The following is a 22,219-nucleotide window of genomic DNA, read 5'->3' as shown; positions in this document are numbered from 1 at the left end:
TGTCCCTGCCCATGGCAGGGCAGTTGGAACTGGATGATCCTGAAGGTCCCTTCCAACTCAAACTTTTCTATGATTCTATGATTCTACCCGAGGACAATCCCACCCAGGGATGCTCCTGCCTGGGGCTGGGTCTTACCCTGCCTTGATCTGCTCGGTGGGCTGGGGGTTCTTGCAGCCTGTGGAAGTGGGGAGACCCTTCCCGGTGTGTGTGCTCGACACTCAGATGCACACACACAGGTTCCAAACACTCCGGCGCTTACAGACACGCGCACGCAGGGTCAGACGTGCACAAACACTCAGGTGCAACATCAGTGCATGCACGCACAAACTCACACCCCTCCTGCACCGCTCTGGGCTGGAGACCTAAGGCCATACACAAACGTGCAGGTGTGCACACAAACCCACACCCATGCACACATGTGTGCTCACACCCCCCAAGGCAGCCTCACCCCCCCCCCCCTCAACGATGCTCTGGGAGCAGCAGCGTGAGGATGAGGGCTGTCTGCCTGCTGGTGCCCAGGGTCCAGCTGTGCCCCCACTCCCCCCGTGCCCTTTGCTTGCTGGCCAGTGGCCAAATCCTGCTCGATGCCAGGTCCCCCGGGCGCCTCTGCGCCCGCCAGCAGGGGAATCGCCCCTTCCAGCAGCCCCAGCCTGTGCCAAGAGGGCAGCGAGCTGTGCCAGGCTGAGGCGAACGCTGCCCGGCTCCTCTGGGGCTGCGCGTGTGCATGGGTGTGTGAGAGCACAGCTGGACCCTGGTGCTCGTGTGTTTGCTCCGTGAGGAGCTCCAGGGTCATGGATGGCACTTGGGCTTGTTTCAATTCCCCGTGTCTCTGCAGGACGTGGAGAGTTGTCTCTGCGGAGGCTGCTGGGATGGCGAGGAGCTGAGAACTGGCACACTCGCTGCACCACACGCTCCCGAGCACCTACACAGCCTGGGCACCAATAGGACAAGCCCTTCTTCCCCTGGGGTGGGCCATGGGGACCTTTCTCCACCCTATGCCTTGGTGGGGACCCACAGCTCCACATTACCCACCTCCTCACAGAGTGCAGGAGGCTGGGAGAGCCCCCACACCTGGAGGGGGACAGGGGTGCTGAGAAGGGCTCCTGGGGAGAACACTCCTCACCAACCCCAGGGAGAACCCACGGAAACATTGCAAAGGAGTGGGTGCTGGGGAGCTCCACCCTGCAAATCAAGGCCACCAGCTCCACTTTGATAGCCTTAACGACTTATTAGCACCTGGTGTAAAAGAGACCTTCCTGGATGATAACACAGCTGGGACAGAGGGGTGTTCTTTCTCCTGGAAGAAGGGTAACCAGAGAGGTTAAAGAAGCTATTGGGAGCCACAGTCCATCGCTATCTCCTTGTGTTCCTGCGTTTCCCTTTGATGGGTGAGCATCAGATTCAGAGACAGCTCTGAACGCTTCCGTAGCTTTGCTTTAACTCCACCAAGGTCTCTCTCCGGGCTCACGTAGAAGTTGGTTTGGATGGTAGAGCAGCTCTTTCAACCGCTTTCTGGCATCCCAGCAGTCAGCCCTGTCCTTGGAGGAGCTATGGAGGAGCTAGCTGGAAACCAGGACTCTTATTTATTTATTTATTTATTTAGATAAGGATACTGGAAGGAGAAATCCAGCTTGGGGGTGTGCGTGAGGTGAAGGAAGACCATCAGCAGAGATGAGAGCGCTTGGGCTGGAGCACCTCTGCTGTGAGGACAGGCTGGGAGAGTTGGAGTTCTTCAGCCTGGAGAAGAGAAGGCTCCATGGAGACCTTAGAACAGTTTCCAGGACTGAAAGAGGCTCCAGAAAAGCTGGGGAGGGACTCTTTACAATGTCATGGAGTGATAGGGTGAGGGGGAATGGCTTTAAATTGGACGGGGGAAAATTTAGATTAGATGTTAGAAAGGAATTCTTCATGATGAGGGTGGGGAGGCCCAGGTTGCCCAGAGCAGTGGGGGCTGCCCCATTCCCTGGAGGGGTTCAAGGCCGGGTTGGATGGGGCTTGGAGCCCCTGATCCAGTGGGAGTTGTTCCTGTTCATGGCAGGGGGTTGGAACTGGGTGATGGGCTTTGAGGGACCTTCCAACCCAAACCATTCCATGGTCCTAAGGCCAGCTGGGAAAAAACCTCCTCCTCAATCCTTCCCTGGGCAAGTGGGGAAGACCCCAAGCAGGGATGCTTTGCCCCTCATCCCATCCGAGGCATTCCCGTAGCAGTGGTCAGGGTGTCCAGCACCATCTGGCTCGTTCACTGGTGGTGGCATCCAAGAAAGAGTCACAGTTGGGAACAACTCTTCCCTCTGAGGGTCCTGGCTCCAAGTCGCCCTGGTTTCTACAGTGGGGTGGGAGTGCCTGGAGCTGTATAATTGCTAAGTCTTTCTAAACCCCAGATTTAAAAGCTGTAATTCTGATATTGTTTGTAATCTGATAACACCGTGAGCCACTGAGCTCCTAATGTGCCCAGCTTGGGAAACCACTCGGATTTTCCCACTAAGCTGAAATATCAGACTGTTGATTCTTGACTTAATCGTCTTTTTCCCCCTTGGGGACATCAGATTTTGGCAACTAACTTTCTTGCTGATTAGTGTGGGTCGGTGGGAGAGGAGCCACGCACGGTCCCAAGAGGATCAGCGTGGTGGCACCACGCTTAATCCTGGGGAAACTGGGATGAGCCGGAACACAGCTTGTCTGCACCCGCCAGGCGTCGAGGGCTGAACTGGGTTTGTGCAAAGCCCTGGCCTTCAGGCTCCTGTTGCAAACCAACCCATCGCGTGCGTTTGCAGCCTTCAGGACCAGTTTCATCTTTCCTGGAGTCCAAGTGCTGCCGCACAGCCGTGCAGGTGAGTAACTCCTGGGCATTGTGCTCTGGGTGATGTCCCTGCCCATGGCAGTGGGGTTGGAACTGGATGATCTTTATGGTCCCGTCCAACCCAAACCGTTCTATGATTTTATGTCCCCATCCTGCACCATCCAGCACTCTTCAGTGCATCGGCCCAGCGTCCCACCTAACCCTGGAGCGGCGTGTGTAAGTCTCTGGTCACCCAGGTCCCAATGTTGCAGCACAGATTGACCACGTTGGACGTGCTGTGGGGCTGGATGCCCGGCGGAAGAGCCTGGCCAACCTTCACTGCAGGCTGTGGTGTCCTGTGAGCTTCCAAAGGCTGCACCTCACCCAACTGGAGTTCCCACCACCCTGCTAAATCCTCTGCCCTCCAGAGGAAGGCAAGGTCCCCTTCCCACATCCAGCCTGGTGGAGAAGGGACCAGGCTCCCCATCCTTCCAGCTCCTTTGGAGCCTCCTGCCAGCTAGGGGCTGGTAATTCGCTCAAATCCCAGCGCTGGCTCCACCGAGCCCCTAAGCTCTTTGCCGCGCTCCAGATCAGCCGTGGTTCAATCTGTTTGCAAAGCTGTACAGAGTGTTTACGCAGCGGGGACCGGTCCGGGGGATTAGAGGGGACGCTCCCCCGGCATCTGCTCCATCCAGGAACGGCCAGCACTGGAGCATCCCTCGTCTCAGGGGGCCATCCTGGCTCTCCCAGCCTTCCCCATCCCCACCCTACCGTGGGGTCCAGGGAGTGTGCTGGATCCAGAGGATGCTGTTGGATCCTCCTGGCACCCAAAGGGAATTTGCTGCTGGCAAAGAGTCCTACTCATAGCAAAGGACCTCATGGCCTTACCCTGGTGTGGGTTCTACTGGGCTGGCTGACCCCAAGGGGAGCTCAAGGTGACCAAGAGGGACTGTCATGCAACTGGGAGAGGTGTCACCCCTTCTACTGTGTTTTGGGGAGTCTCAGGTCATCCCTGACTGATGAACCAATGGGTCCCCAGGCAATTCTAATGCCTGGGCTTCTCTGGGCAACCTGGGCCAGACCCTCCCCACCCTCAGTGTGAAGAATTTCTCCCTAATTTCTAACCTAAATCTTCCCCCTTCCAATTTAAAGCCATTCGCCCTCATCCTATCCCTCCTTGTAAAAAGTCCCTCCCCAGCTTTCCTGGAGCTCCTTTCAGTACTGGAAGCTGCTCTGAGGTCTCTCCGGAGCCTTCTCCAGGCTGAACAACCCCAACTCTCTCAACATCTTCAACCACATCAGGTTGCTCAAAGCCCTATCCAACCTGACCTTGAAAGTTTCCAGGGATGGGACATCCTTGACTTCTCTGGGCAACCTGGGCTGGTGTTTCACCACCCTTGGCATGAAAAATATCTTCTTACAATGTAAATGTTGTCCTGCAAGAGCAGAGCACGTCCCATCCTTCACACGAGGATGGGAGCTCCTGGCAAGGGCTGGCAGCCTGAACCATCCTGAAACCAAGCGATGGGAGCAGCTAGGATGGAGGATGCTCCATCCTGGGGGCTCCATGGGCAGCGCTGGGTGATTCCCGGAGCCTGCGCTGGCATCTGGGTGGCATCAGGTGTTTTGTTCAGCCCCATCCCTGGCTGAGATGTGAGAGGTGGCAGCTGCCGCGCACTGACCACACCACACACACGTGGGGTTTTATGTGTTATAATACAAGTTCAGGAACCTCCCGGCTTAATCCCCACCAGATAAACTAACAGCGGAGAGATTTGGAGTTATTGACGAAGTCTTGCTGCTCGGGTGAGATTAGAGCTCGGTTTAATCTTGTAGCAGGAGGGTTTGGGGATGCTTTAATCAGAATTTGTACAGGAATAATCCTGTCTTTAAACTCGTCCCCCACCCAATCCCTCCCAAGTTGTAATCAGGCAGGAGCCTCTCAGAGGAAGAGGCTGTGGGGGGGTGGGTAGGGGGCATGTTTCAGCCTAAATGATGCAGGGGGGGGGGTCCCAGAGCTGTGAGCCAAGGGTAGGCAGGTGCTGAAGACCCCACACTGCCACCTCCTCCAGCCATTCCTGGAGAGGGAAACTGAGGCACGAGCCCCAGCAAGCCTCTCTTTTCCTGTGTAGTGACTCAAGAGGAGTTTCTGCAAAGGATTAAGCTTGCTCTATTCAGCCACGTGCCCGTGAGATGCCAGCGTGAGCCCTGGAGGTGCCTGGAGGCTCAGGAGGACATTGAGATGTCACCTGCCCAGAAAGCGTCGAGCTCCCCTGGATGATGGGGTGGTGGCACCAGGACCAGCCCCGCCCTGAGCACTAACCCAAAGCTTGGGGCTCATCCTGGCTCCAACAGCCCTGCCAAGCTCCAGACGGGACCCTAAGCAGCGCTGCTGCCTACTGGAAGACCTCCTGGGCAAGCAGCCCTGCCCGAACCCCACCTAAATCACAGACAAGACCATCTGCAATAAGGCAATCAGCATCTCGAGAGCTGGGTTCACGGTTTTGCCCTCCAAATCCTGCCATGGGTGCCATAAGTTGCTCCCTTAACCATTCCGTGCCTCAGTTTCCCTTCCCCCCCCCTCCCAGGCTGCTGGGATCACTGGACCCTTGTTCAGCGCCAGTGCTCAGCAAAGACGCGGCTGCTTTTGTGCCACGCCGGCTCTTTCAGTGAGCACAAAGACGGGACACGGCGGCACAGATGGACCTTTTCAGAGGGGAGCAGGCTCCTTTCTCCGTCTGCCGCCAGGCTCTGCCTTCCGTCGCAATCCCTCTTAATTGAATCCGCACTTTCATAGCTCATTACCCCCCTGATGGATTGGATTAGCCCGGGCTGCAGCCCGCCAGCCTCTGTGGGGAACAGTTGGCTGCTCAGCGTCCCCGCGGGGACCAGGAGAAAGGTGCAGAGGGGGCCCAGCGGGCTCCTGGCCGTTAGTTGAGGCTCAGGGGCAATGGAAGCGACGTTGGCTTGGCTCTCCAACGGCTGGACCCAGCTGTGGGGCGGCAGCACAGGCGTTCCTGCCCGCTCGCCGTGCCATGACCGGAGTGGAGGCGGCATCGGTGGTGGATACACGCTCCTCATCGTGCTCCCGCCCTCTGCCCTGCAGGGTGTTGGATCCCGCAGGTGAAACCCTGTGGTCCTGGTGTTCCCTGATGGTGTTTATTTCATCATTGGAAGAGCATCCTTGGGATGGGAGAGATGGGGGAGCAGCTCTGGACTGGGGCATTAATGATCATACCTATTGGTCCTTGTTTTCCTGGATGGTCTTTATACACTCCTAGGAAGAGCATCTGTGGAATGGGAGGGATGTGGAAGCGAAGTGGGGACCCACTCTGGATTGGGGCATCGATGCCCTAACCCTGCAGTTCTGGTTTTCCCTGATGGTCTTTATGTGATCGTAGGAATAGCATCCCTGGGACAGAGGAGAGATGGAGGGACCAGCTCTGGATTGGGGCATCGATGCCCTAACCCTGCATTTTGGGTGACTTGTAGTAGCACAAGCGGAGATAGGGGTGGGCTTTGCCAACCCAAAGGCGGGCAGGGACACCAGCATGTGCCAATCCTCCCCCGCTGCCACCACTCGCGTCTCCATATGGGCTAACGGCCACCGCGGCTCCTGGCCCCACCGGCTCATTAACCTCTGCTCCGGGACGGACCCTCACCCAGCTGCCAGCGCTCCCCCACACCCCCTCCCCGGCTGCTCAGTGGGCTTGGGGGGGGCTCTGCTTTCCCCCACCCCTTTCACCCTCAGCATGAATCAGGAGGATTTACTCTGCTATTTTCTTGTTTCCTCTTCCCTGACCACAGTGGGACTCAAACCCTCTCCACTGCATCCCACGTGGGAGAAGGAGAACACTGCCCTGGGGTCCCTTCCAGCCGTTTTTGCAGGAGGAACTGGGTTGTTTTGGGTTGTTTTCTCAGCTAATTTGTGCTCAGGGCTGGGACAAAGGGTTTCTGAGCCATATCGGAGTTTCCCGTGTGCAGGTTAGTGTCTCCCTCATCGTACAGCCGAGCATCACAGATGGGGATGGGGCAGAGCACGGGGCTCATCCCTGGGTGGCATCTCTGGCCCCTTAAAGCATCAAATCCCAGCAAACGGAGGAAGCTGTGTCCACACTTCGCTTTTTGGAAGAGCCCAGAAGTTCTTCTCCACCAAGGAAAGACTCTGCCTAGGGTACAGGAGCAAGCTGAGGGCTGGGGCTGGCCATCCAGATGGAGATTCTGTCCTGCCAGCTCAGACATCTGATTGCGTCGGATAAAAAAAGTGCCCTCGGCGTAAATGGTTTAGCATATTCCCCTCTGCATCCTCATCCTCTTAGCAAAAGGTATCGCTGGGCACTCCCAGCGGGCTCTCCTACCAGATGTGGCCAGAGTCCCATCGGGGTAGTTAGTGCCGTATCGTTTACGGGAGAGGATTAGAGAGCCTCCACTTAGAGTCACGGTCCCCAGGGCCTCTCGGATTAGGATATAATGCAGAAGGCTTTGCCTTCTGGGGGCTCAGATGGAGCCGCAACCCTCTTCATCCTCACTTTGCAAGCGCTCTAATGGCTGGGAGCTGGTGGGGGCACCTGGAGCAGTGGCCGTGACGCTTTGGCTGCCATGGTCTGTGCCAGGAAGAATCGTGGAGTGATTTCTTCAGCAAACTCAGCTGTTTCCAAGGGTGGAAGCAAGGTGAGACCCAGTAGATAAGCTGGGGCAAGGACCTAATGGTGATAGAGCATCCCTCAACCCCAGGACAATGAGGTTGCAGTATCTCTCCAAACCGTGGAGACCATCTCCTCCTCGCCCCCATCACCCTGCCCAGGGAGACAGGAACTGAGGTTGGGCCCTTCACTACAAGAAAGACCTTGAGGTGCTGGAGCGTGTCCAGGGAAGGAGAATGGAGCTGGGGAAGGGTCTGGAGAGCAGGGATTATGAGGAACAGCTGAGGGTCCTGAGGTTGTTTAGCCTGGAGGAGAAGAGCGTGAGGGGAGACATCACTCTCTACAACTGCCTGAAAGGAGGTTGGAGCGAGGTGGGTGGCGGTCTCTTCTCCCAAGGGACAGGTGATAGGGTGAGAGGAAATGGCCTCAAGTTGTGCCAAAGGAGGTTTGGACTGGACATCAGGAAAAATTCCTTTACCGAAAGCCTTCTCAGGCCCTGGCAGAGACTGCCCAGGAAGGTGATGGAGTTCCCATGCCTGCAGATATTTAACAGTTGGGCAGATGAGGTGCTCAGAGATGGTTTATTTGTGGACGGATACCGTTGGACTTGATGATCTCAAAGGTCTTTTTCAACCAAAAGATTCTATTCTATGGTCTGAACTCAGACATGCAGGTGTCCTGGAGATGCTTGGGGTGTCCCCCCAGACTCCAGCAGCCTCTCCGGAGGAGCTTGCCTTTGCAAGCCCTAGGGTTGTCTCCCAGAACCCCAGGCACCTCAAAGGGAAGTCCTCCTTGCTCCCAGTCCCTGCACGCCAGCTCATCCAGGTGTGATTCATCTTGACTTTGCATGAACTGTGATGTAAGGAGCCCAAAGAGGGCTCTGGGGATAGATGGAGGCATTGCTGTCTCTGGACTGGAAAGCAGGGATGCTGTGATGGCCATCCTCTCACTTCTCCTCCTCCTGGTTCCCTGAGCTCAGGGAAAAGGAGAAAACACAGAAGAAACCCTGTGTGTGTGCTAGCAGATCAAGATTGCACACATAGACCTGTGCCTGGGGTCCAACTGTCCTCATATTGGTGTCAGTCAGGGCCAAACTGATGCTGTCTGGAGGCTTTCGGACCTGGTCCCCCAGCTGAGGTGAAGGAGCCCAAGCCGTGGTTTGCAGGCATTTGCTGCACGCACATGCACAAGGAGGGGACACCTCTGGGCCAGGCTTTGTGGGGGAGCCGAGGGGAGCCCCCATTCCCCTCCCCACGCAGGGAGCGAGAGGCAACGCTTGCCTGAACCTCCCGGTGACCTCAGCTGTGGTGAAGGTGCCCAGGCAGCCCCCGAGCCCCGCGCAGGGAGGGCCAACAGCCCAAGTCCCCACCGTGGCCACGCTCAGGTGGGGGATACAACCGCGCTGTGTTCCCCCCTCGAGAGCGAGTGTGGTCCCCGTCAGGCACAGAGCTGGAGGGGCCCCGGAATCCCCAAGGTGGCAACAGATGGCTGGAGGCATCTTGCTGACACCTGCCCCTCCTCTCCACTCCTCTCCTGCCCTTCTCTTTCTTCTCTGTTCATTTTGTTTGAGCTCCGAACCCTTGGGGCGAAGCTGGAAGCTCCTGCCGTGCTGCTCCAAGGGAGCTGGACCTGAAGGTAGAAGGATGTGTGAGGACCAGGGGGTCCTTCAGGTGGAGGGGGATGCTGTGGAGGATGCCGTGGGGAGTTTGGGGTACGGGGAGCCCTGCTGATGGCTGTCTCTCCTTTGCTCTCTCTGGTAGGTTGGGTATGACCTGGAGCCTCCCGGACCGCTGCTGCCTCTCACCCTACAGCCTGATCTGATGCAGGAAGGGGATCCATCAGACTAGCAGGTACCCCCAAAAGTAGTCACCTCAGCACTCTTTGTTCCTCCTTGGCTTGCGGCAACCAGAGGGGTTCCTTCTGGATGTGGACAAGGTGCAGAGGCAGCTCCTCATCATTGTCTGAGCACCTCCAAGCCCTGACAAGCCCCGCAGTTCTACACCCATCACCACAGCAGGGTGGATGACTTTTTCCCTGTGAGGTTTTGGTCCCATTCACCTCAGAAATGGGTGCTGGAACAGCACCTTCCTAGCCCTGGGTGCAAAGCTGGCAGTGACTGTGGGACTCAGGGGACATGTGGGCAGGGGACTGGCACTGCCTGTGACACTTGGGGACATCAGGGTGTTTCTAGATGGAGGTGTTTGGCATCAAAGAGGCTGCTGGTGAGGTGGGCAGGGATGGGACTGTGCTGAGGGATGCAGAACCAGGAGGAGGAACCGGGTCCTGTGCCAGCACAGCCCTGCAGCGAGAACCAACCACCCGCTGCCTCTCGATAGTGCTCGTGCAAACCTTCAGGATGGGTTCTAGCAAGGATGAAGGTGCCCAGAGCATCCTTGACCCACAGCCGGGCTCTGCCCTGCCCTGCCCTGTGCAATCTGCCCCTTGCAAACCACCCTGCCGTGAGACAATTCACCAGCTGGCACAAGTCGCCTTGGCCGGGGTCCCTAGCTGCCCCGCAGCACTTGAACCCACAGCTTAACCCCCCCCCCCGGTTTCTGCAGTCAACTCCTGCTGCACCCCAGCTCTGCGACACGGGAGGGGAGCGATGCCCATCCTGCTGGGAAGGGAGCTGATGGTGAGGAGCCAACCTGCATCCATCCCAGGTCTCCCCCCAAAACTGCCCCTTCCTCAGTTTCCCTGTGCATTTCTATAAATCAAGCTCTGGCATTCTCCCCCCCCCCCGCCCCCCCATCCCCTGCGGTGGGGTTTGGGGGTCACCTGTGACCCCTGGCAGATGGTGCGGGGACTCCCACCCCTTCCGCAGGAACTGTTGCAGCCAGCCATCTGTCAGGCAGCTCAAATCTCCCCGCTCCTGCCTGGGAGCTGCCGCACAGCACCTCCACCCTGGGACCTGTGCTGCTGCCTGCCCTGAAAACGGGGCGCAGGGGGGATGGGGGGGCAAGAAGTGGGGCGGCTAGAGCTGGTGGCTGTCCTGCCCTCTGCCCACCCAAATCTGGGGCATTAAGGAGGAAAGGGGGCTAAAATTGGGGAGATTAAGGGGTCCGGTACCTCATGGGAGCTCCTGGGTAAGGCTGGCTTCATCAGGTAGGGTTGGGGATGCGGGTAAGAAAGGGGGGTGAGCAGAGCTGGTGGCTGTCCTGCCCTCTGCTCACCCAAATCTGGGGGATAAGGAGGAAAGGGGAATGAATTTGGGTGGATTGTGGGGTCCCAGTGCCTCAGGAGAGCTTGTGAGTAGGGTGGCATCATCAGGCAGGGACGCAGCTGCCCTGACGGTGGGGGAGATGCAAGAAAGAAAGGGGGCGAGCAGAGCTGGGAGCTGGTCCTGCCCTCTGCCCACCCAGATCTGGAGGATTAAGGAGGAAAAGGGGTTAAATTGGGGGGGATTATGAGGTACCAGTGCCTCAGGGGAGATTTTAGGTAGGGGTTTTATCTCTTGAACATGGGTTATTGTTTCCCTGGACCAGCCTAGGGGGACAGTGAATGGTGGGGGTCATCCTGGGGGAGCCCCCCCGCCAGCCTGTCCCACTGCCCGAGGGGCTCCAGCTTTTTCCTCCCAGAATGCGATGCTGAGCCAAGCACCTGGAGCTCTGAGCAACTCCAGCTTTGGGTGCGGGGTTGGGAGACTCCAGGGATCCACAGCCCATGGGGAGGGCACAGCTGGGCAAGGATGGAGCACAGCAACCTCCCGCAGCCCCTAATTTCCTTTGACGGTCCCCAAGGAGAGGCTGCCCCTGGGACAGAGATGTGGGGAGCCAGTAGCTCAGCCGGCACCTCGGTCCCTGCGTGGGGCAATTCCTCAGGGCAGAACCCAGGAGCAGCTCCTGGGGCTCAGAGATGGCAGGAGCGAGGCTAAGCCCACCGCGCCTGAGGAAGGCAGGTGCAGGGGGGGCTGAATGAAAAGCAGGGACAGGTTTTGGGTGTCACACGGGAGGGGACAAGTGATGCTGATGATGGCACTGACCCTGCCTGGCAGGAGCTTGCCTTTTCCAGTATCTTCATCCCTCTGCTATCCCACACCCCAGGGCAGAGAGGGGGTGTTCCCTGGAAGCAAGGGAGATAAATGAGGATGAGGGACCTGCCTGGTAAGATGTCCCAGTCGGGGGGGGGTCTTAGCCCTGGGGTTCCCCCCAAAAGGCAGCTCAGCTGGGAGCTGCAAGCATCACCCTGCAGGTAGGAGGACCAGCTTCCTGCAGGGAATGCACTTCTCCACCCTGGGCAGGGCTCCTGGAGGTGTCACCATCATCACCGCAGGCACAGGTTTTGCTCCGTGTCACTGCCGCATCAGCCTTGTGGGGAGTTACAGCCAGAGGGGAGGGATGTGAAGCCCATCCTGCTCATCCCATGGGCTGGATGTGGCCCTGGTAGCACCTGAGGGTCTCAGCACCCACCCTGGGCCAGTACTTGCCCTACCCTCATACAGAAGCGGTGGGGAGCTGCTGATGGGGCAGAGAGCAGCCATATGGGGAGCAGGAGCTCCTGCACCAAGGAAAGAAATGCTTCTCCATCCAGGGTCAGGGTTTAGGATTTATTTCACTTGAGGGTTTTACCTTCAGCTGCAAGTGGCTGCCTTCCCCCTGCTCTTCTGTTGTGACCAGGGAACATGACATCCGACGGGATCGAAGGGTGGCAAAACTGCTGTCTCCATCCTCTCGCTGTCTCCATGCCTTCGCTGCCTCCATGCAGAGCGAGGCCACCACGTCCTGCCCAGCTCCCTCCGGAACCCTGCGCTGGTCCTGCAGCTGTGCCGTCTGCCTCCCACAGCAGGACCAGTCCTGCCCAGTGCTGTGGTCACCCCCCTCCTCCCAGCCTCAGGGCGAGATCACATAGGCGGTGGCGATGTACTTCTTGCCGTTGCCGTACGTGGATTTGGTCCAGGTGTAGGTCTGGATGCTGAGGCTGTAGCCGCCCAGGCTCAGGTGACATCTGTGGGGACACAGCCTGTGTCGTAGCCCTGCTCCATCCCTGAGCCCTGCAATCACACCTCCGGGATGTTCTTGGTAATCCCACACCAGCCCTGCTCCATTCTGAACCCCGGAATCACATCGCCAGGATGTTCTTGGTGTCCCCTCACCAGCCCTGCTCCATCCCCAGCCCTCCCCACCCGTGATGCTCAGGAGCTGACCCAGCTGCTGATGGAGCTCAGGAGGGCACTGCTCACTCCATGGCCAGAGAACAGACGGACAGACGCAGACAGGTACGGTACTTACGCCCTCCCAGGACGCGCGATGAAGCACAACGTGTACAGGCCAAACTCAAACTCGGGGCTGCAGCCGATGAAGGCAGAACCCACCTCTTTGTAGAAGCCATCCCAGCTGAACTGCAGCCCCAGTACGTCGGGGTAGGTGTCCCACTAGAGAAAGGGGGGGTCAGGGATCAGATCCTCAGCTCCATCTGGCTCCGGGTGTAGCAGGGCAAGGAATTCAACTAAAGCCCATCTACGGTAGGAAGCTGAGCATCCTCACATTGGATTCCAGGTCATCCTGAGCAGATTTCTACTGGTCTGAGGGACCACCAGACGAAGCTCCCCAACCTGAAATCTCCGCGAGCCCCTTGTGCCCATTGCAAGGTCTTTTCTGGACCTTCCCACCGTTCCAGGCTCCACACAGGGCTGACAGAAGGGAGGTGGCAGGGAACTCCACTTACCGGCCCGTTGAAGTTGTGGCTGAAGTAGTTGACTATGCCCTGCTTCTCAAGGAGGTAGAAGCGAATCCAGTTGTGAAATCCAGACACTTTCCCTTTTTTCACCTCCCCTAAACACAAAGGAGACCCTGGGATGAGCGGCCCAGCCCGGTGCCACTCAGCACCTCCTGTCGCACCGGTGTGGGCTCTACCTGAGAAGACGTGCTCGAAGCCGCTGGAGTCCTGCTCACCAGCACTTCTGGAGTAGAGGCCAAACCACATCTCCTTCAAATCGGCCAGGAACTCCTGCTCGGAGCCGTAGCGATCTGTGGGCAAGGTGGCGTGGAGAGGTGGGAGCAGTGTCCCGAGATGGAGAGCCAGAGCCAAGGCTCCCCAACATCCCTGACCCAGTCCTCTCCCTCAGGAACAACTCAGCTTTGCCCAGCACAACGGCGCCACGTCCTGGAAGCTCTGGAGAGCCTCTTTCTATGCTCCTCCATTCTGCATCCTCCCAGGTCACCTCCTAGGTCTTTCCATTTGGATGCCCAACACCCAGGGACCCCATTCCTGGAGCAGCCCTGCCCTGCTCCACACTCACTTTTCTTGTAGAGGAAAGCAAAGAGTTTCTTCATGAGCTCCGTTTTCATCACCTCCTTGAGGAAGTGGTCCTGCTCCCTCAGCTCCTCTGCCGTCACATCCTCCTCCCTGCCAGTCACCCTCTGGTAGTTGTCCAGCAGTTTAATGAAGCTGGCGTAGGTGGGTTTGGAGAAGAGCTCCTCGTTGACGTATTTATAGAGCCTAGGAGAGAGCGGGGAAGCGAAGGAACCCTCCAAACCCAGCCTTGCAACCCTGCCTGGCTTGCTGGTCTCTGCCATGGTGGCCCCTGGCCACCTCCCAAGGATGCTGGGGCGCACTCACGGCTGTGGGGACCGGTCCTCCTGGTCACCCGTCTCATCTGGGGAGGCCTGGTACTGGGGGTTAATGATGATGTCGGTTGGCCGGGCTTTGTTGTGATCCGCCTTGTAAAGCTGCTCTGAGACGTGGAGGAGCTCCTCATCGGTGATGGCATCTCGGCTGCTGGAGAAGCCGTCTGCAAGGAGAGGTAGGAGGCTGGTGAGAGCAGGTTGCAGCTCCCAGGGCTGCAGACGAGCTGCCCCCAGAGAAGCGAGGGTGATGCAGGACCTGCTGCTGCATCGCTGCGTGGGTGTCACTATGCTGGGACCCTGCGAGGGTTGGGTGCTCAGCAGAGCAAGTTACGGGGTGCAGGGTCTAACCTGCACCAACCCCACAGCCTGAGGACCAAAGCTGGCTGCCACAGGGCTGCAGCCTTTCATTAAGCACCGCGTGAGCTGGGAAGCATCAGTCCCTGTCTCCTAGGGGTGACACCGCTCCTTGCAACGCCTCTGCTGGGACCAGCACCCTCTTCATCTCCCACATTTTAGGTGTGTGGTGACCAGGGGATGCGAACAGGAGGGCGCTGCTGCCTCTGGCTGCTCTGTGCCTACTTCACCCGCCTCTGGAGAGGGCAGATGACGATGCTGGCAGGCAAGCAGATGATGCTGGAGCTCCGGCTGCACCGTCTGCTCAGCAACGACATGCAGTGGCTCGGAGCAGCCAGCGACGGGGCGGAACGGGCATGGACATGTCCAGAAACCAGTGTGACACCTCAACGTCATTGACTCCCAAGAGTCACAGGTGGGTTCCCCCAAAGCGTGCGGAGTGAAGTGGTTTATTGCTCTCGCTCGGGAGCAGAGCTACTCACCACGGGTGCGAGCTGTCTCCTCAAACCATTCTCCACCTGCATGGAGCAGAAAGGAAAAAGAGATCAGTTGGGGATAGAGAAGCAGGCTGGGGGCTGCCCAGGACCACACACGCAAATGCACATCGACGCGGGGACACACACACTTGCCACCAAGCTCCTTGCATCCCACAAGTGGGCTCTGGCAGCCTCAAGCTGGGGAGCAGCCCCTCTGTCACCCAGGGGTTCTCACCGGGTTGGCAGTGCCTGTAGTAATCCTCGCAGCAGTTGTGGTACCTCTCGCACTCGGGGCTGCAGTGGCACTCATCTTCCTCACTGTAGAGTTCCTCGCAGCGTCCCTCACAGGAGTCAGGGGCCGAGTACAGGTCTTTGGGAGAGAGAAACAACAGTGTGGTCCTCAGGATGAACCCACCACCCTGCCCCAACAACAAGCCCATGACTTGGGAGCATCCTTCCCTCTGCCCACGCTGCCCTCCTGGGAGAACCTGAAGGACCAGGATCCTTCCCTGGAGCTATTTGGGACCATTTGTCAGCATTTAGGGGTGGCATTTCAACCGCCTGAATCCTCAGGATGCACATTGTCATGGGTCACTCTTTGGCCAAGTTGTCCACCACATCAGGGCCACTTCACACCAGGAAACACGTTCTTGGCTTCCCATCCTTCTGATTCACCCTCTGAGTGCCAGGCTTAGCAGGAATGTCCCAGGTCCAGCTGTCTGCTGGCCGGAGGAGGAGTACCACATTCCAGATACCCTGATTTGCAACACAACCATCATTCATTCTGCAGTTCTGGGGAAACTGGGAACTCCTTCCCAAGCTGTTTGTATAAGAAAGCTGTTGCTGAGCGTGTGCTTTATAACACATGGCAGCAAAGCTAAAAACAACTCAACCTGCTCTCAGAACAGAGGGGCAATGGACCATTGCCATCAAGCAAAGAGGGGCAGTAGGAGACAGAGGTGATGGTGACCAAAGTTTGAACTAAGAGACCGTGTGCTTCAGGAAGGTGCCTTTTCCTCATCAGCTCCTCAAGGAAAGAAGGAGACAGCAGTGAGCCCAGGCATGGCTTTCTCAGCATCCTGGAGGAGAGAAGGCTCCAGGGAGAACTTAGAGTAGCTTCTGGTACTGAAAGGGGCTCCAGGAAAGCTGGGCAGGGGAAATTTTGAGCTGAAAGAGGGGAGATTGAGATGAGATCTTAGGAAGAAATATTTTGGTAAATTTGGGTAAAATGCAAGACGACGGAGCAACGTGGCTGCAGAGAGAAGGCAACAAGCATGACACTGGAAGGTCACAGTCTTGGCTGTTGTATCGGAATTTGCCCTGAGAACATGTTTCAGCTACTGGAGTCCAAGGCAGGCACCCTAGAGAGGTTTAGGATGTTGTGTGATTGCAGGTTTGTAGGGAAAAGCACCACCCTTTTCCTCCAGAGATCACTGGAAGCTTGGTTGGGACATGGCTTCTCAGCATGTCCTTGGGGATTGTCACCTTCCTGGCGGGATCAAAGGGATCATAGGGACCTCAAAGCCCATCCAGTCCCACCCCCTGCCGTGGGCAGGGACACCTCCCACTGGATCAGGGGCTCCAAGTTCCGTCCAACCTGGCCTGGAACCCCTCCAGGGATGGGGCAGCTACGACTTCTCTGGGCAACCTGGGCCAGGGGCTCCCCACCCTCATTGCGAAGAATTTCTCCCTCATTTCTAACCTAACTCTTCCCCCTTCCAATTCAAAGGCATCCCCCCTCATCCTATCACTCCAGGCCCTTGTAAAAAGCCCCTCCCCACCTTTCCTGGAACTCCTTTCAGTACTGGAAGCTGCTCTGAGGTCTTCCCGGAGCCTTCTCTTCTCCAGGCTGAACAACCCCAACTCTCTCAGCCTGTCCTCATAGAAGAAGTGCTCCAGCCCTCTGATCATCTCTGTGTCCTCCTCTGGACTTGCTCCAGCAGGTCCATCTCCTTCTTACTTTGGGGATTCCAGAACTGGACCCAGGACTCCAGGTGGGGCCTCACGAGAGTGGAGCAGAGGGGCAGAACCCCCTCCCTTCTTGCTCCCACAGCAGCCGTTGGGATAAGTCAGCCTGAATCACACATCCCAGCTCATTTTCCAGCAGGAGTCCTTGGTGGGATTGTGCAAGGCAGGAACTGCCCACACATCAGTCATGGCTGAAGACATCCTGCTCCTGGCACACGTGCTTCCAAAGCGTGTCGCAGCAAAGCACCGGGGTGCGCAGTGACTCACGGCGAGCTCAGCGTCGCCCCATTTCCAGTGGGGTTTGGCTGTGGGATGCCAAAGTTTCTCCTCGCGTGGAGACCATGAGCAGGGCAGGAGGAACAGCTGCAGGAGGGGATTTGCCCCCTCCTCACCCAGGCAGGAACCTACAGAGCTACAGAGCAGTTGGCTGCTTGCGGTCTTCAAGTTTAGAGACGTTGCTGGTGCTTTTGGGGAAAGAATAGGTTGGATGGGGCTCTGAGCAACCTGATCTGGTTGAAGGTGTCCCTGCTCCTGCAGCAGGTCTGGACCAGGTGATCTGTAAAGGTTCTTTCCAACCCAAATGAAGGTGTAGCTCCCCATGGCAGAAAGTTGGACTGGATGGCCTGGGAAGGTCCCTTCCAACCCAAAGCATTCCATGATTCTATAAGGTCTTCTGGGAGACCTGGCAACGCTACAGCCAAGGGACAACGGCTGGAGCAGGACACAACCAGCAGCGCATCCCCACTCCTCAGTTGATATTTGATCCAGCCAGCACGTATTTTCTAGCTGCATAAAGCCAAACCCCTTATTCTTTCTCATTTTTAGCCCTTTAGCCGGACCCACCCCTCCCTGAGCACAGCTTTTTGGACGAGAACAAACTCTTTTTCATTTTTGCCAGAAGAGTTTTGACCAAGAAAACGTGGCTGTTTCCTGAGCAGCTCCATTCAGCGAGGTGTGGGGAGATGTCCAAGAGATGACGGAGCCCTCCCAGGGGTTCACAGCTCGGTTCACTCCACGAACGTGAATTGCAACTTGTGTCAGAGCAGCGGCCGCAAGTCCCCGGCCTGACTAAAGACCTTGCTGTGTGGTGCAAACAGAGACCAAAGATCAACCCTGCCTCTAAAAGGGCCCACTTGAAGGACAAATTAACTTGCCACAGAAAAGCTATTGATGGTCTGAGCTCCCCAAATACTTAGATACTTGCTCCTGGCCTCTAAAACCACCCTGGGTGCCAGCTGTCTGTGAGATAATCGGGCAGAACCTCCCACCGCTGTCCCACCAACTCAGGATAAGTGAAGTTATTATGTGGTGGAGGTTTTACAATTCAGACAGGTCCATCAAGGTGATGCTCTGATAGCTCTGGTCCATACCAAGCACAGACCAGGACACAAGCTGCCCAGTTTCCCAGTCTTGGTAAACTCAGTTATTCCTTCAAGAAAGAATAACTCAGCACTTGCATTAAATAAGGTGAGACCATGATGAGTCCTCCCACTTTCAGGCAACCCAATCTCTGGTTTGCAGGAGCAGCAGCTCCTCTTCTGCACTGACCTTGCAAAACTCCTCACCCATTAATCCTGAGGAGAGTCATCTGCTTCTGAAACACCAGAAGGCGTCAGAGGTGACAAAAGTCCCTGCTTGCAACAAGATCACAGCTCACATTTTGTGCAAGAAGACGGCAACGAGAGCACAAAGTCACACACAGGATCCTTGTCAACCTGGAGCCAAAACCTGATACCTCCAAGCTGCATCTTTCTGAAGGAACTGCCTTAAAGATAGGGCTCTATCATCGCTCCAAGCCTGTCTCCTTTCAGATCCTCAGCAGAGTCATGAAGGGCAAAACACCTGAGTTCAATTTGCGTTTTCCAACGTATCTAACTGGCTCCTCCGCTCACCTCCAGTGGCCACAGAAGGAAGAGTGGATAAGGTATTAGACAAAAATTTCCCTGCCTCCTCCCCCAGCGTTGAAGGACAGAGGATCCAGAGGAAGGCGGGCTTACATGACAAAAGCATAAGATGTACTGGGAAGCACTGTTGGACAAAGCTAAAGACCAGGGGAAGTCTCAACCCATTGAAGAGAGGTACAAATCACCCTCATCACCACCCAGAGCTCGAGGAAGCCTTCCAGCATGGAAACATCCCTCACTCTTTCCCCTTTGAAGCTCTGCTGGATCCAACCTCACAAGGAACCTCAGCACCGACTGCTTTCAACCCATCGTCGGCCCCTTCCCATCGGATTCATTGGCTGGTTTGGCCCCTCTGCCCAAGCAAGGCTCCAGCACTCACCACCAGACACGCAACCCAGGGCTATTCCTGCCCCAACAAGAAGGATCCAAGTCTTCATGTCCCTGTGGATGGCAGGCTTGGGTGTTTTGGAGTGTCCTGGAGAGCAGGTTGGGAATGACGGTGCTTCCTGATGCTCCGTGTTATACGTGGAGCCCCTGAAAGGCGAAGGAAGAGGCTGATGCTACTAAGAGCTTCGCAGGCAAGCTGCACCCAAACTTGGTCAAAACTCATTATATATGCATTTCTTAATTATAGGCTTCCCAGAGTGGGAGGCGGGCTGGTAATTCCAGTATCCTGGTATTGCTCCATGCCTCACGTGCGTGACCCCTGGGGGCGAATGAGGAGTGCAGGGAAAGCTTCTCAGTAGGGCCTTTGCCCACCCAGAGCCCAACAGGTTCATTAGAGGGACGGGGTGGTGATCAGTGCCACAGCTTGGTCCCTTGGCGTGCCACATGCTTCCAGGCAACTGGTGCTAACTGGGAGCAATTCTCTCCTCCTCATTCAAGTAGGGGTAATGATCTCTCCTTCCTTAGCTGCTCTCTTTGGAGGTTGTTCTCCCCTTAGAGCACAGAGCAGCTTTGTTTGAAGCCTCCAGGTGCTCCAGCAGCACAAGGAAGCCCTGAGACATAACCACAAGCCAAGCTTCAGTGCCAAGGCTACTCAGGCGGTAGGTTTTGTGGGCTGTCCCAGTGTCGTTTCGCTCCTAAGGCAAGCCCGGAGCTGGTCCATCCCCACCCTGTGTGGGGTTGTTCTTCTCCAGGGAGCTTCCACAGCCCCAGGTAATGCTGAGGAGGAGCTCAATCCATGCCTGATGTAGTCACCAGCCTCTTTCCTGCTAGCAGGAGGGCCAGCCCAGGCTCAGTTCAGTGCATCCTAGCGGAGGATGTCTCCAGAACGTGGGTGTTTTGGTGTATTGGACAGGAGAGAGAGCTTTCTGTCCTACCACAGCTCCCAGGAGACTGAGGTCACTTTGGTTCCCAGAGTGTATTGTAAGAACATGTGTTGGTGCTGCACTTGAGGGTCCATGAGGATTTCTGGTTTCTCCTCACACGACAACGTGGTTTCTCAGGAAGCCTCATCGCAAACCATGCGCAAAGCCCAAATGATTTGCGCCACCCACTTCTCTACCTCCTTGCTGGCACGCTGTGACAGACCCAGGGATGGGCCAATCATCGAATCACTGAAAAGTTTGGGTTGGAAGGGACCTTAAAGATCATCCAGTTCCAACCCCCCTGCCATGGGCAGGGACATCCCACTGGATCAGGCTGTCCAAGGCCCATCCAACCTGGCCTTGAACACCTCCACGGATGGAGCAGCCACAGCTTCCCTGTTCCAGTGTCTCACCACTCTCATGGGGAAGAAATTCTTCCTTACGTCCAGTCTAAGTCTGCCCCTCTCCAGTTTATCCCTGTTCCCCCTCGTCCTGTCACTGTAAGCCTTTGTGAACAGTTCCTCCCCCACTTTCTTGTAGCCCTTTCAGCTACTGGAAGGTCGCTATAAGATCTCCTCAGAGCCTTCTCTTCTCCAGGCTGAACAACCCCAACTCTCTCAGCCTGTCCTTGTACAGGAGGTGCTCCATCCTTCCGATCATCCTTGTAGCCTCCTCTGGACCCCTTCCAACAGCTCCACCTCCTTCTTACCTTGAGGATTCCAGAACTGGACACGGTAGACCAGATAAAGTCTCACCAGAGAGGAACAGAGGGGCAGAATCCCCTCCCTCGCCCTGCTGGCCACGATGCTTTGGATGCAGCCCAGGATACCGTTGGCTTTCTGGGCTGCGAGCGCGCATCGCCGGCTGGTTGGTCCCTTGTGGTCAACGTCCTTCTGGTCTGGCCAGGCATTTACTTGATGAAATACTGGGAAGGATCTCCAGCCAGAAGCTCCTGGAGCTTCTGTAAACAGCCCTGGGCTCTCCCGGGACAGCTGCCAGACCACCACGCTCCCAATGCTTTTGCTGCCAGAAGCAGCAGGTCCAAGACAGAGCCTTCCCACAAACGAGGGGACCATTCCCCTCTACCTTGCATCTCTACCTTGGCAGGTGATAAGTGACCTCCAAGCACCACCTGAGATAAGAGGAGGCAATTTCTCACCTCCATCAGCTGTCTGCAATTCCTGCCAACGCAGCAGCATTGCAACAGCCTTAAGCCCCCCCAGGGTGCGTTAGCTGGCACAGGAGAGCCCTGTTTGGTGTAATAAGGACCGGGTTTGGCTTCCTTCTCACCCCTCAGTCATTTCCTACCTTCCGCCCTGGGATGGTGACTCTGCTGACTTCTCCTCCCGTGTTTTCTCCACTGCCTTTGCGACACCCTGTGCTGAGCCCATCAGCTGGCTCACGTAGCAGCTGACCTTCCCTCAACACCAAGTTGTGCCTCAAGCCCTGCGGGAGGTGAGGAGCTCGTACTGGTGGGGCTGCAGCTTGGCTGGCTGGCTGCACTCATCGTGCACCCCTCTTGCTTCTCAGAAATGCTCAGGAAGAGGGGACACACACACTGCTGGCACCGTGCATGGGAATACTGTCAGAATCCTGGGAGATGCCAGGTGTTAAAAACCTCATTTGGAATACTATGTCCAGTTCTGGAATCCTCAAGGTAAGAAAGAGGTGGAACTGTTGGAACGGGTCCAGAGGAGGCTACGAGGCACCTCCTGTACGAGGACAGGCTGAGAGAGTTGGGGTCGTTCAGCCTGGAGAACGAAGGCTCTGAAGAGATCTTCTGGCTAACTTCCAGTATCTGAAGGGGCTCCAGGAAAGCTGGAGAAGGGCTGTTCACAAAGGCTTGTGGGGATGGGACGAGGGGGAACGGGGATAACCTGGAGAGGGGTGGATTTAGACTGGATGTTAGGAAGAACTTCTTCCACGGGAGAGTAGTGAGGCCCTGGAACAGGTTGCCCAGGGAAGTTGTGGCTGCCCCATCTGTGGAGGTGTTCAAGGCCAGGTTGGATGGGCCTTGGGCAGCCTGAGCCAGTGGGATGTCCCTGCCCATGGCAGGGGTTGGAACTAGATGATCTTTAAGGTCCCTTCCAACCCAAACTACTCTATGATTCTATGAAGACCTGGCCCCCATCGAGCACGGTCATCCCCTGTCTTGTGGAGAACCACAAAGCCAAGCTTCACCGTCACGGGGGACCTGGGCATGCTGGGATGATGGACG

At 56.8% G+C, this 22,219-nt stretch overlaps 1 protein-coding gene across 1 annotated transcript; it reads right to left on the bottom strand.

Moving 5' to 3' along the window:
• Positions 1-11,942: 11,942 nt before the first annotated feature.
• Positions 11,943-19,298, bottom strand: ENDOU (endonuclease, poly(U) specific). Its single transcript, XM_054051715.1, has 9 exons — positions 19,071-19,298; positions 15,055-15,189; positions 14,826-14,861; positions 13,982-14,153; positions 13,662-13,861; positions 13,276-13,389; positions 13,088-13,194; positions 12,652-12,794; positions 11,943-12,367 (listed from the first exon to the last, which is right to left on the bottom strand). The coding sequence occupies exons 1-9, from the start codon at positions 19,126-19,128 to the stop codon at positions 12,253-12,255; spliced, it is 1,080 nt and encodes a 359-aa protein (XP_053907690.1). The 5' UTR covers positions 19,129-19,298; the 3' UTR covers positions 11,943-12,252.
• Between the last annotated feature and the right edge of the window lie 2,921 nt (positions 19,299-22,219).

Source organism: Cuculus canorus, chromosome 29, assembly GCF_017976375.1.
Source record: "Cuculus canorus isolate bCucCan1 chromosome 29, bCucCan1.pri, whole genome shotgun sequence".
In the NCBI taxonomy this organism is placed as follows: domain Eukaryota; kingdom Metazoa; phylum Chordata; class Aves; order Cuculiformes; family Cuculidae; genus Cuculus; species Cuculus canorus.
Note: the sequence above shows the minus strand (reverse complement) of the source record. Positions and strands in the feature narration are given on the sequence as shown.